This window comes from Nipponia nippon, unplaced genomic scaffold, assembly GCF_047370975.1.
Source record: "Nipponia nippon isolate SJK-2023a ecotype South Korea unplaced genomic scaffold, ASM4737097v1 scaffold_38, whole genome shotgun sequence".
Lineage (NCBI taxonomy): Eukaryota > Metazoa > Chordata > Aves > Pelecaniformes > Threskiornithidae > Nipponia > Nipponia nippon.
Window position 1 is genome coordinate 2,546,988 of NW_028262356.1, and position 13,487 is coordinate 2,560,474.

A 13,487-nucleotide genomic window follows, 5' to 3' on the forward strand; every position below is an offset into this window, starting at 1 on the left:
CACCCCCCAAAAGGGAACCCCGACCTTAGGGACCCCCCAAAAAGGGGACCCTAACACCCAGGACCCCCACCACCACCCAAAAAGGGGACCCAGGGGTCCAGGACCCCCCCAGTCCCCAAAAAGGGGACCCCAACATCCAACCCCCCCCCCCAAAAGGGGACCCCAACACCCAGGACCCCCCAACCCCTACAAAGGGGACCCCAACCTTTGGGACCCCCCCAAAAAGGGGACCCTGACACCCAGGACCCCCCACCGCCCAAAAAGGGGACCCAGGGGTCCAGGACCCCCCCCCCGCCCAAGAAGGGGACCCCAACCTTAGGGACCCCCCCAAAAAGGGGACCCTGACGCCCAGACCCCCCCCACCCCCCCCCTCCACCAAACCTTCGTCAACATGAAAAAAAAACACAAGATTTTTAAAAAAAAAAAAGGGGGGGGGGGAACGACACAACGCGGGGGGGGGGAGGGGTCCTGGGGGTCCCCATCGGGGCTGGGGGGGCTGGGGGGCCGCGGGGGGCTCAGGGGGTGGTGAGGACCCCGCTTTTCTCGCTCTTGACCTTGAGGAACTCGGCCATGCTGGAGAAGTATTTCTGGTTGGCCTCCGCCACCTTCTTCTCCGCCGCCTGGGGGTTGACGATCTCCAAACCCTGCGGGGAGGGGGGGGGAGGGGGAGTATGGGGGGGGGGGGGGGGTTTTTGGGGGGTCGTCCCCCACCCCCCACCGCCCCCGGGCCCCCCCCTGCAGCGGGGCGAAGGCGACGCTGGAGGCGGTGCCGGAGGAACGATCCCGGATGGTGGATTTGCCGCCGTAAACCACGCTCTGCTTCTGCAGCGTGCGCTGGGGCGGGGCGAGGAGGGGGTTAACGAGGGCGGGGGGTAACGAGGGGTTAACGAGGGCGGGGGTAACGAGGGGTTAACGAGGGCGGGGGGTAACGAGGGCGGGGGTAACGAGGGGTTAACGAGGGCGGGGGGTAACGAGGGGTTAACGAGGGCGGGGGTAACGAGGGCGGGGGGTAACGAGGGGTTAATGGGGGTGGGGGGGTAACGAGGGGTTAACGAGGGCGGGGGTAACGAGGGGTTAACGAGGGCGGGGGTAACGAGGGCGGGGGGTAACGAGGGGTTAACGAGGGCGGGGGTAACGAGGGGTTAACGAGGGCGGGGGTAACGAGGGCGGGGGATAACGAGGGGTTAATGAGGGCGGGGGGTAACGAGGGGTTAATGAGGGCGGGGGTAACGAGGGGTTAAGGAGGGCGGGGGTAACGAGGGCGGGGGGTAACGAGGGGTTAATGGGGGTGGGGGTGTAACGAGGGGCGGGGGGGTAACGAGGGGGGGGGGTAACGAGGGGCGGGGTTTCATGGGGGGCGGGGGGGTTAACGGGGGGGTTAATGGGGGTGGGGGGTAACGAGGGCAGGGGGTAACGAGGGGTGGGGGGGTAATGAGGGGGGGGGTTAAGGGGGGTTAATGAGGGCGGGGATAACGAGGGGTGGGGGGGTTACAAGGGGTGGGGGGGTTACCGGGGGTGGGGGGGTTAATGAGGGCGGGGGTTAACGAGGGGTGGGGGGGTTAATGAGGGTGGGGGGTTAATGAGGGTGGGGGTAACGAGGGGTGGGGGGGTTACAAGGGGTGGGGGGGTTACCGGGGGTGGGGGGGTTAATGAGGGCGGGGGGTTAACGAGGGGTGGGGGGGTTAATGGGGGTGGGGGGGTTAATGAGGGTGGGGGTAACGAGGGGTGGGGGGGTTACAAGGGGTGGGGGGGTTACCGGGGGTGGGGGGGTTAATGAGGGCGGGGGGTTAACGAGGGGTGGGGGGGTTAATGGGGGTGGGGGGGTTAATGAGGGTGGGGGTAACGAGGGGTGGGGGGGTTACAAGGGGTGGGGGGGTTACCGGGGGTGGGGGGGTTAATGAGGGCGGGGGGTTAACGAGGGGTGGGGGGGTTAATGAGGGTGGGGGGTTAATGAGGGTGGGGGTAACGAGGGGTGGGGGGGTTACAAGGGGTGGGGGGGTTACCGGGGGTGGGGGGGTTAATGGGGGCGGGGGGTTAACGAGGGGTGGGGGGGTTACAAGGGGTGGGGGGGTTAATGGGGGCGGGGGGTTAACGAGGGGCGCTAACGAGGGGCCGGGGCCCCCTCACCTGCAGGGTCTTGGAGATGCGGGCCTTGGTGGCTTCGTTGACCTGCGTCTGCCGGACGCGGCCGCTGCCGGATTTGCCCAAGTGGCCGAGGCTGAAGCCCAGATCCTCCTGGTAGGCGTCCTCCTCGATCTGCGGGGCCGTTAGCCACCGCGGCTCGTCAGCAACCGCGCTCGTTCACGGGGGGGGGGTGGGGGGTGGGGGGTGGGGGGGTGACGAAGGAGCGGGAGCGCCGCACCTCCCCGAAGCTCATCCTGTTGGCTTGCTTCCGGATCTCCGTCAGCCCCAGCCGCTCCTTCATCTTCCGGTACCTGAAGGGCGCCGGGCTCGTTAACGGCGGCCTTCGTTAGCGCCGCGGCCCCGCCGGGGCGCCCCCCCCCCCGCCTCACCTGCGCCCCCCCCGCTTCTTCCTCTGCCCGTCCAGCGGCGCCGGCAGCGGCTTCACCTGCTTCACCGGCGGCGGCTCCTGCCACTTGTCGAACTTGCGCTCGATCTCTTCCTTCAGATCGTAGCCCACCTGCGGGGGCGGGGGGGACACGGGGGGGGACACGGGGGTTTTGGGGGGGACCCCGGGTTTTGGGGGGGACCCAGGGTTTGGGGGGGAACCGGGGTTTGGGGGGGGAACCGGGGGTTGGGGGGGACACAGGGGTTTTGGGGGGGACACGGGGTGGGGGGGGACCCGGGGGTTGGGGGGGACCGGGGTTGGGGGGGACCCCGGGGTTGGGGGGGACACGGGGTGGGGGGGACACGGGGGTTGGGGGGGGACACGGGGGTTGGGGGGGGGGACCCGGGGTGGGGGGGACCGGGATTGGGGGGGGACCCGGGGGTTGGGGGGGACACAGGGTGGGGGGGGGACCCGGGGGTTTTGGGGGGGACACGGGGTTGGGGGCGGACCCGGGGGTTGGGGGGGACCGGGGTTGGGGGGGGACCCGGGGGTTGGGGGGGACCCCGGGGTTGGGGGGGAACCCAGTATTGGGGGGGACCCCAGGGTTTAGGGGGGACCCGGGGTTTGGGGGGATCTGGGGGTTTTGGGGGAGATCTGGGGTTGGGGGGACCCCGGTGTTTTGGGGGGGACCCAGGGGTTGGGGGGATCTGGGGGTTGGGGGGGGAACCCAGTATTGGGGGGGACCCGGGGTTTGGGGGGGATCTGGTGTTTGGGGGGAACCCTGGCATTTTGGGGGGGGGAACCTGGCGTTTTGGGGGGACCCCGCCATTTGGGGGAACCCCAAGTGTTTGGGGGGACCCCGGGGGTTGGGGGAAACCCAACATTTTGGGAGGGAAACCCAACATTTTGGGAGGGAGCCCAAGCGTTTTGGGGGGGGGAACGCGGCATTTCGGGGGGACCCCAGCGTTTGGGGGGAACCCCAGCGTTTGGGGGGGGGGGGGGCTCACCCAAGCTCAACCCCCCCCCCAAATAAAGCCCGGGGCTCACCTTTCCGTCCTGGCTCTCGTGGAAGCTGTCCACCCTCGCCGCCAGCGTGCATTTCGCCGAGACGAGGCGAGCCGCCTTCCTGCGCAGGTCCTGGGGGGGGGGGGGGGGGGGGGGGGTCAGCCGGGGGCGGGGGGGCCGCCCGGGGGCGGGGGAGGGGGCGGCGGCACCCACCGGGGGAAGGGACTGGACGATGTCGCTGTGGTAGATGTAGCCGGTGTGGGGGAGGACGGAGGTGCTGGAAAACCCCGAGAGGGTTTTGCGCTGGGCTCCCAGCAGCATGATGTTACAGGCCGGCAGCTTGGAGAGGGTGGTGTGGCCGCCGGCGATGCCTGGGGGCGGGGGGGGAAAAGCGGGGGTTCGGGGGGGCCCCCCGCCCCGGGGACGGGCGGGGGGGGGGGGGGGGCCCGGGGGGGGGGGGGGGGGCTCACCCATGATCTTGGCGGCGGTGGAGGCGCCGACGATGATGGAGAGGTTGGGGGCGATGAAGGACATGCGGGACTCGACGTACTCGTAGATGCGGTGCTTGGACTGGTTGAGCTCCAGCGCCATGTCGCAGGCCTCCTCGATGCGCTCCAGCTCCTCCTCCGACAGCTGCTGCCTGCGGGGGGGCGCGGGGCGATGGGGGGCGCGGGGGGCGCGGGGGGAATCGGGGGGCGCGGGGGGCGATGGGGGGCGCGGGGGGCGCGGGGGGAATCGGGGGGCGCGGGGCGATGGGGGGCGCGGGGGGCGCGGGGGGAATCGGGGGGCGCGGGGGGATGGGGGGCGCGGGGGGCGCAGGGGGAATCGGGGGGCGCGGGGCGATGGGGGGCGCGGGGGGCGCGGGGGGAATCGGGGGGCGCAGGGCGATGGGGGGCGCGGGGGGCGCGGGGGGAATCGGGGGGCGCGGGGGGATGGGGGGCGCGGGGGCGGGGGCGCGGGGGCGGGGGCGCGGGGGCGGGGGGCGCGGGGGGGATCGGGGGCGGGGGGCGATGGGGGGCGGGGGGCGGGGGGGAATCGGGGGGCGCGGGGGGATGGGGGCGCGGGGGGCGCGGGGGAATCGGGGGGCACGGGGGGGGGGGGGGCGCAGGGGGAATTGGGGGGCACGGGGGGATGGGGGGCGCAGGGGGGGGGGATCGGGGGGCACGGGGGGATGGGGGGAATCGGGGGGCAGGGGGAATTGGGGGGCGGGGGGATCGGGGGCGGGGGGATGGGGGCGCGGGGGGATGGGGGGCGGGGGGGATCGGGGGGCAGGGGGGAATCGGGGGGCAGGGGGATCGGGGGGGGGGGGGGATGGGGGGCAGGGGGGAATCAGGGGGTGCGGGGGGATCGGGGGGCGCGGGGGGAATCGGGGGGCGCAGGGGGGAATCGGGGGACCCCCCGGCCGCCCCCCAGCACCCCCAGCCCTGCGCTGCCCTGCGCACACCAGCCCGGGGGTGACCACGAGCCCCCCCAGGGCCACCAGCCCCCCCAAATTCGTCCCCCCACCCCCTAAACATCTCGGGGTGCCCCCCGGCCCCCCCAAATTGGGCTCTGCCCCACGCTAACGAGCCTGAGGGCAACCAGCACCCCCCAAAAGAGCCCCCCAGGGCAACCGCCCCCCCCGCGTTGGTGTCCCGTCCCCCGTCGTCCCCCCCCCCAACATCCCGGGGCGCCCCCCCGGCCCCCCCGAAAGCCGCCAGCCTCACCCCTGGGTGGTGGAGGCGGGGACGCTGACCACCATGATGGTGGCGTTGGTCAGGATCTGCTGCACGTTCTCGTTGTTCTTGCACTTGTCCAGGCTGTTCCCCAGCTCCTGCGGGGGGGGCACGGAACACCCCGAAAACGGCGGGGGGGGGGAGGGGAGGCTGAGGTGGCCCCCCCCGGGGCGCAGGGGGGACCCCGAGCCCCCCCGAGCCCCCCGGCCCCCCAGGACCTCACCTTGACGGTGCGGATGTAATCCAGGGCGTTGGGGACGAGCGACTCCAGCTCGGGGAAGCGCTTGGAGTATTTATCCCGGATGAACTTGTGGATGATGTCTGGGGGGGGACACGGGCAGCCCCCCAAAATCCCCCTCAGCCCCCCCGAACCCCCCAAAAACAGGCACCCCCCCCCCCCCCCCCGAGACCCCCCCGGGCGCTCACTCAGCTCGTTTTCGATCTCCACCGTCAGGTTGTTGGCGTCGACGATGACGCGATACTCGGGAGCCGCCTCCACCGGCCCCAAAACTGCCCGGAAAAGGGGAAATTGGGGGGCTACCGGGAACGGGGGGAGGGGGAGCCCCGTTTTCGGGGGGCGGGGGGGGGCGGGGGGGGGCACCTTCGGCCGCCTTGGGCTGTTTGCTGATGTACTCCTCGATTTTCTGCATTATTTCTGCAAACTAAGTAGAAAAAAGAGCCAAAAGCGGCGGTTTTGGGGGGCGTTTCGGCCCCGCAGCAGCTGCCCCGGGGGGGCTCCCCCCATTTCGGGGGGTCCCAGCCCCGTTTCAGGGGGTCCTCACCCCATTTTGCGGGACCCCTGCCCTGTTTTGGGGAGTCTCGCCCCCGTTTTGGGGGTCCCAGCCCCGTTTCAGAGGCTCTTACCCCATTTTGGGGGGGGGTCTCACTCTGTTTTGGGGTGCCCCAGCCCCATTTTAAGGGGTCTTGCCCCATTTTGGGGGGGTCTCACCCTGTGTCAGGGGGTCCCAGCCGCATTTTAGGGAATCCCCACCCCATTTCAGGGGGTCCCCGCCCCATTCGGGAGGTCCCAGTCCTGTTTTGGGGGGGTCTCGCCCTGTTTCAGGGGCCCCCAGCCCCATTTTAGGGGGTCCCCGCCCAATTTGAAGGGGTCTTGCCCCATTTTGAGGGGTCCCCACCCCATTTCAGGGGGTCCCAGCCCCATTTCAAGGGGTCTTGCCCCATTTTGGGGGGGTCTCGCCCTGTTTTGGGGGGGTCTCGCCCCGTTTTGGGGGGTCCCCACCCAATTTGAAGGGGTCTTGCCCTGTTTTAAGGGGTCCCCGCCGCATTTTAGGGGGTCCCCGCCCCGTTTTGGGGTGTCCCCACACCATTTTGAGGGGTCCCCGCCCCGTTTCGGGGGGTCCCCGCCCCATTTGAAGGGGTTTTGCCCTCTTTTGAGGGGTCCCTGCCCCATTTTAGCGGGCCCCCACCCCACTTTAGGGGGTCCCCGGCCCATTTCGGGGGTCCCCGCCCCACTTTAGGGGGCCCCCACCCCACTTTAGGGGGTCCCCGGCCCATTTCGGGGGTCCCCGCCCCACTTTAGGGGGTCCCCGCCCCGTTTCGGGGGTCCCCGCCCCACTTTAGGGGGTCCCCGGCCCGTTTCAGGGGTCCCCGCCCCACTTTAGGGGGTCCCCGCCCCACTTTAGGGGGTCCCCGGCCCATTTCGGGGGTCCCCGCCCCACTTTAGGGGGTCCCCACCCCGTTTCGGGGGCCCCCGCCCCACTTTAGGGGGTCCCCGCCCCACTTTAGGGGGTCCCCGGCCCATTTCGGGGGTCCCCGCCCCACTTTAGGGGGCCCCCACCCCACTTTAGGGGGTCCCCGCCCCACTTTAGGGGGCCCCCACCCCGTTTCGGGGGTCCCCGCCCCACTTTAGGGGGCCCCTGGCCCGTTTCGGGGGCCCCCGCCCCGCCGGGGCTCTCACCGTCCGGCTGTCCCACAGCTTGGCGATGCTCTTGACGGAGTCGGCGGCGGCGTCGAGCTGCGTCTCCTCCTGCACCTCCTCGATGGCCGGCTCGTCTTCCTCCTCGGCGAAGTTCTCCTCCTCCTCCTCCGCCGCCTCCTCCAGGTCGGCCAGCAGCTCGTCCGCCAGCGACATGGCTCAGCCTGGGGGGAGGGGACGCTGGGGTCCCCCGCCCCCTCCCCCAGGCCCCCCAACCCCCCAAAGCTTCCCCTCAGCCCCTTCCGGCCACCCCCACCCCCCCAAGCCCCCTCCCCAGCCCCCAGGCCTCCCCTCGCCCCCCCCCCCAACCCCCAAAACCCTTCCCCAGCCCCCCCACCTGACCCCCACCCCCTAAACCCCCCTCCCCAGCCCCCCCACCCCCCCCAGGGGGCCCCTAAGGCCCCCTCCCCAACCCCCAAAACCCTTCCCCACACCCCAACCCCCCCTCCAGCCCCACACCCCCCCAGCCCCCCCCGGTGCCCAGGACCCCCCTCCCCAGCCCCCCAAACCTCCCCCCACCCCTCCCCCAGACCCCAAATCCCCCCTCCCCACCCCCCAGACCCCCTTCACCCCCCCGCAGCCCCTAAAGGCCCCTCCCCGACCCCCCATCCCCCCACCCCTCCCCCAGACCCCAAATCCCCCCTCCCCACCCCCCAGACCCCCTTCACCCCCCCAGCCCCTAAAGGCCCCTCCCCGACCCCCCATCCCCCCACCCCTCCCCCAGACCCCAAATCCCCCTCCCCACCCCCCAGACCCCCTTCACCCCCCCAGCCCCTAAAGGCCCCTCCCCGGCCCCCCCACCCCCTCCCCATCCCCCCACCCCCCTCCCCCAGACCCCAAATCCCCCCTCCCCACCCCCAGCCCCCCCCCCTCCGTTACCGCTCAATCCCGCTCCCCGCCGCTCCTCGTCGCCGCCGCCGTGACCTCACTTCCGCCCGCGGCGCTCTCCCACAGACGCCACTTCCGGCGCCCGCCCTCGTCGCGCCGCGCTCGCGTCATCACCGCGCGCCTCCTGCACCGCCCCTTTCCCCCCCCCCCCCCCATCCCGGAGCTCCCGGGAGCGGCGGCGGCCGCCGTGGGTGACGTCATCACCGGGTGGGCAGCGGGGGGGGGAGGGGGGGAACCGGGGAGGGGGGCGGGGCTGTAATGGCACGGGGGGGGGGGGGGGGGAACCGGAGCTGGGGGGGGGATAACGGCACCGGGGGGGGGGAACGGGGCTGGAGGGGGGTTAACAGGGGTGGGGGAGGGGAATGGGGCTGGGGGGGTTAACAGGGGTGGGGGAGGGGAATGGGGAGATTAGGGGGGTTAACAGGGGTGGGGGAGGGGAATGGGGCTGGGGGGAGGGCGCTGAAGCTGGGGGAGGGGGATGAGGGGGATGAAGGGGAGTTAACAGGGGTGGGGGAGGGGATGAGGGGGCTGAGGGGGGTTAACAGGGGTGGGGGGAGGGGAATGGGGCTGGGGGGAGGGCGCTGAAGCTGGGGGAGGGGGATGAGGGGGATGAAGGGGAGTTAACGGGTGGGGGAGGGGATGAGGGGGCTGAGGGGGGTTAACGGGTGGGGGAGGGGAATGGGGAGGTTGGGGGGGTTAACGGGTGGGGGAGGGGAATGGGGGGGCTGGGGGGTTAACAGGGGTGGGGGAGGGGAATGGGGAGATTGGGGGGGTTAACAGGGGTGGGGGAGGGGAATGGGGGGCTGGGGGGGTTAACAGGGGTGGGGGAGGGGAATGGGGCTGGGGGGAGGGCGCTGAAGCTGGGGGAGGGGGATGAGGGGGATGAAGGGGAGTTAACGGGTGGGGGAGGGGCTAATGGGGCTGAGGGGGGTTAACAGGGGTGGGGGAGGGGAATGGGGGGCTGGGGGAGGGGACACCGGGGCTCAGAGGGGCATAACGGCAACGGGGGAGGGGGATGCGGGGGCTGGGGGGGGGGGAACGCCGGGGCTGGGGGTGCCCCCTCCTCCCTCCCCCCTCACCCCTCCCCCCCAGCGCCATGGCGGGCGTGGCCTTCGAGGAGTTCTCGGCGCCGCCGGGCTCGGAGCTGGCGCTGCCGCCGCTCTTCGGGGGCAACATCCTGGAGAGCGAGCTGGAGACCGAGGTGGAGTTCGTGGACGGGGCGGGGCTGGGGGCGGAGCCCCGCCCCCGCGGGGGGGGCGGGGGGGAGGAGGAGGAGGAGGAGGAGGAGGGGCGGCGCCGGCGCGAGGCCGCCCGCCGCAAGCTGCAGGCCCTGGGGCGCCGCTGCCGGGAGATCGAGCAGGTGAGGGGGAGGGGCGGGGCACGCCCACTGCGGGGGCACGCCCCCCCAGACACACCCACTGTGGGGACACACCCCTTCAGTCCAGGCTCCTCCCACTTTGGGGTGCCCTCCCCCCAGTTTGGCATGGTCTGTGAGGGCTGGCCCCGCCCCCTGTGAGCAGGCTCCACCCCCATGCTCAGGCCCCGCCCCAAGGGCTCAGGCTCCACCCCCAAGGGCTCCAGCCCCACCCATCGATGGGGTGGCCACACCCCCTTAGGGACAGCCCTCATCATTGGTCTGCTGGAGGGAGCTGGCTCCTCCCACTTTGGGGTGCCCTCCCCCCAGTTTGGCATGGTCTGTGAGGGCTGGCCCCGCCCCCTGTGAGCAGGCTCCACCCCCCAGGGCTCAGGCTCCACCCCAGGGCTGAGGCACCACCCACCCCCCTGCTCAGGCTCCGCCCCCAAGGGCTCTGGCCCCGCCCACCAATCGGTGGCCACACACCCCCCTTATGGACCTCCCCTCACCTGCTGGGGAGTTGGCTCCGCCCCCAAAGCTCAGGCTCCACCCCACCAGACTCAGGCTCCGCCCCAATCGCTCTGGCCCCACCCACCAATGCGGTGGCCACACCCCCTTAGGGACCACCCCCACCTGTCTGGGGAGTTGGCTCCACCCCTCAATCCCAGGCCCCGCCCCCAATCCCACACCCCACCCCCTTCTGAGTGGCCACACCCCCTCACAAGCAGCCACCCCACACCCCCCCCCCCGGGCCACCCTCAGGCCACGCCCCTCGCCGGTGGCCACGCCCCCACCCTCCCGGCCCCGCCCCCAGGTGAACGAGCGGGTGCTGAGCCGGCTGCAGCAGGTCCAGCGAATCACGCGGCGCCTCCAGCAGGAGCGGAGGTGAGCAGCGGGCGGGGCCACGCCCCCGGCCACACCCCCTCGGCCACGCCCGGGCCACACCCAACCCCTCCCCCCCCTCCCCCCAGGTTCCTGATGAAGGTGCTGGACTCCTACGGGGACGAGTACAGGCAGGGCCAGCTCACCATCCTGCTGCAGGTGCGCGCCCCACGGCCGCCCCACGGCCGCCCCACGGCCCCCTGCTGCCCCACGGCCGCCCCACGGCCCCCCATTGCCCCACGGCCCCCTATGGCCCCCCCACCCCACGGCTGCCCCACAGCCCCCTGCTGCCCCACGGCCCCCTATGGCCCCCCCACCCCACGGCTGCCCCACAGCCCCCTGCCGCCCCACGGCCGCCCCACAGCTGCCCCACAACCCCCTGCTGCCCCATGGCCCCCTATGGCCCCCCCACCCCACAGCTGCCCCACGGCTGCCCCACTGCCCCCCAGTTGCCCCCCGACCACCCCCAACCGCCCCAAAATTGCCCCCCACCGCCCCCCGATTTCCCCCCAACCCCCCCACTGCCCCACAGCCCCCCCACAGCTGCCCCATGGCCCCCCCCAATTGCCCCTGACCCCCCCCCCAGCCCCCCCCACTGCCCCACGGCCCCCCCAATCACCCCACAAGCCCCCCAGGCGCCCCAAAATGGCCCCACCCCTGCCCCCACTGCCCCATGGCTGCCCCACGGCTGCCCCACTGCCCCCCAACCACCCCAAAATTGCCCCCCCACCGCCCCCCGATTGCCCCCCAACCCCCCCACTGCCCCACAGCCCCCCACAGCTGCCCCATGGCCCCCCCCCAACTGCCCCCGACCCCCCACAACCCCCCCACACTGCCCCACAGTTGCCCCCCAACCCCCCCCCCCAGCCCCCTCACTGCCCCCCAATTGCCCCCCCACCCGGCTGCCCCACGGCCCCTCCCCCCCCAGGACGAGGGCAGCCGCAGCACGGACGCCCCCACCCCCGGCAACGCGGAGAACGAGCCCCCCGAGAAGGAGGCGCAGCGGGGGCCGCCCCACCCCCCCCCGCCCCCCAGCCCCCCCCCGGAGCCCCCCAGCACCAAGCGGCGGGGGCGGCCGGGGGGGGAGGAGAGGGGGGGGCGGCGGGGGGGGGCGGGGGCCCTGCTGCCCCCTGAGGGCTTCCCCGGCCAGGTACGGGGGGGAGGGGCGGGGGGTGGGGGGCTCTTGGGGGGCTGGGGGCTGTTTTGGGGGGGCTGGGTTGGGGGTGGGGGGGGTTGGGTTGGGGGCGGGGGGGTGAGGGATTTGGGGGGGGGCTCTTGGGGGGCTGGGGGCTGTTTGGGGGGGCTGGGTTGGGGGGGCTGGGGGGGTTGGGTTCGGGGCGGGGGGGTGAGGGATTGGGGGGCTCTTGGGGGGCGGGGGGCTGTTTGGGGGGGCTGGGTTGGGGGTTCGGGGGGGTTGGGGGCTGGGGGGTTGGGTTCGGGGGGGTTGGGGGCTTTTGGGGGGGCTGGGTTGGGGGTTCGGGGGGTTGGGGGCTGGGGGGGTTGGGTTCGGGGGGTTGGGGGCTTTTGGGGGGTGGGGGCTGGTTGAAGGGGTTGGGGGCTGATTTGGGGGGCTGCTGGGGCGTTGGGGGGATTTGGGGGGCGGGGGGCGGTTTGGGGGTTCGGGGGGGGGGGGGGGTTGGGGGGTCCTGACCGCGGCCCCCCGCCCGCCGCAGGGGGAGGAGGGGGGGCTCCCCGCCCCCGCCTGGGCCCCCCCCAGCCCCCCCGGGAGCCTCCTGCGCTGCTCCAAATTCTCCGGCCCCGGCTTCGACTGAGGGGGGGAGGGGACGGACGGAACCCCTCCCCCAGCGCTGGGGGGGGGGGGGGAGGGGCGTGGGGTCCCCCCTCCCCCCCCCCAATAAAACACCACGATTTGAGAGCAAAAGCGGCGTTGTTGGAGGCGCCGCCGCCGGGGGTCGCCCCGAGCCCCCCCCAGGGGCGGGGGGGGGGGGTGGGGGAGGGGTGGGGGAGGGGTGGGGGACCCCCCCCCCCCAAATAAGGGGGGCCCCTTCAGAGCTCCTTGAGCCACTGGAGGCTGGGCCCCTCCTTGTCGCAGGGGTGGGAGGGGACGTCCGGCAGCGCCCCGTCGTCCCGCAGCGGCACTGGGGGGGGGGGGGGGGAGGGGCGTCAGGGGGGAGGGGCAGGGGGACACAGCACCACCCCTCCCCCCACGGGCGTCAGAGGGGGAGGGGGGGGGTTGGGAGTCCCAGAGGGGGGCGGGGGGGGAGGGTTGGGGGTCCTGAGGGGGGTGGGGGGGATTGGGGGTCCCGGGGGGGAATTTGGGGGTCCCAGGGAGATATTGGGGGTCCCTGGGGGGGTGGGGTCCCGGGGGGGGTGGGGTCCTGGGGGGTGGGGCCGGTCCCGGGGGTCCCTGGGGGGGGTTGGCCTCCCGGGGGGGTTGGGGTCCCAGGGGGGTGGGGTCCCGGGGGGGGTGGGGTCCCGGGGGGTGGGGTCCCGGGGGTGGGGTCCCCGGGGGGTGGGGTCCCGGGGGGTGGGGTCCCCGGGGGGGTGGGGTCCCCGGGGGGTGGGGTCCCGGGGGGTGGGGTCCCGGGGGGCGGTACCGGGGTAGGTGTAGGGCGTGGCGCGGTTGATCATCCCCGAGTACCGGGTGTAGGGGCTCAGCAGCGGCGACACCAGGGCTGGGGGAGGGGAGGGGAGGGGGTCAGGGGGGGGGGGGTCGGCGGGGCCACCAGCCCCTCCCCCACCCCCGCCCCTCCCCCTCACCCAGGGCGGCGATGCCGATGCTGACCGCGATCACCGGCTCCTTCGCCCACAGCGTCTTCAGGGCCGCGCCGATCCCTGGGGGGGCAGGGCGTCAGGGACCCCCCAAACCCCCCGGACCCCCCAAACCCCCCCGGCCCCCCCTGACCCCCCAAACCCCCCCGGATCCCCCCCAAACCTCCCGGGGCCCCCCTGACCCCCCCAAACCCCCCCGCTCCCCCCTGCAGCCCCCCAGGACCCCTCCCCCCACCCCCGACCCCCCCCCCACCCCTCCCAGAACCCCCACCCCCCCCCCCAACGCCCCCCGGCCCCCTCCCCCCCCGCCGCTCACTGCCCAGCCCCGCCATGGCCGCTCCCAGCAGCCCCCGCGCCGCCCCACCCCCCCCAAGGGCGTCCGGGCGCTGATGACGCAAAAGGGGAGGGGCGTGGCCACGGCGGGACACGCCCCCTCCCCCCCACGTGAAGGGGGGCGGGGCTTCG

At 73.6% G+C, this 13,487-nt stretch overlaps 3 protein-coding genes across 3 annotated transcripts; 1 reads left to right on the top strand and 2 right to left on the bottom strand.

The window, feature by feature from the left end:
* Positions 1-500: 500 nt before the first annotated feature.
* Positions 501-8,181, bottom strand: PRPF31 (pre-mRNA processing factor 31). Its single transcript, XM_087773228.1, has 14 exons — positions 8,045-8,181; positions 7,148-7,329; positions 5,831-5,891; positions 5,656-5,739; positions 5,453-5,550; positions 5,221-5,327; positions 3,985-4,154; positions 3,728-3,885; positions 3,557-3,646; positions 2,514-2,641; positions 2,363-2,435; positions 2,128-2,256; positions 730-834; positions 501-644 (listed from the first exon to the last, which is right to left on the bottom strand). Exons 2-14 carry the CDS (start codon positions 7,319-7,321, stop codon positions 516-518), a joined length of 1,506 nt encoding a protein of 501 aa, XP_087629354.1. The 5' UTR covers positions 7,322-7,329; positions 8,045-8,181; the 3' UTR covers positions 501-515.
* On the top strand, positions 7,320-12,097 carry TFPT (TCF3 fusion partner). The gene is made up of 7 exons (XM_087772959.1): positions 7,320-7,327; positions 8,027-8,260; positions 9,146-9,413; positions 10,222-10,292; positions 10,379-10,448; positions 11,218-11,439; positions 11,963-12,097. Exons 1-7 carry the CDS (start codon positions 7,320-7,322, stop codon positions 12,059-12,061), a joined length of 972 nt encoding a protein of 323 aa, XP_087629085.1. The 3' UTR covers positions 12,062-12,097.
* A 61-nt stretch (positions 12,098-12,158) lies between these two features.
* Positions 12,159-13,417, bottom strand: NDUFA3 (NADH:ubiquinone oxidoreductase subunit A3). Its single transcript, XM_087773223.1, has 4 exons — positions 13,339-13,417; positions 13,011-13,085; positions 12,848-12,925; positions 12,159-12,388 (listed from the first exon to the last, which is right to left on the bottom strand). The coding sequence occupies exons 1-4, from the start codon at positions 13,352-13,354 to the stop codon at positions 12,297-12,299; spliced, it is 261 nt and encodes an 86-aa protein (XP_087629349.1). The 5' UTR covers positions 13,355-13,417; the 3' UTR covers positions 12,159-12,296.
* Between the last annotated feature and the right edge of the window lie 70 nt (positions 13,418-13,487).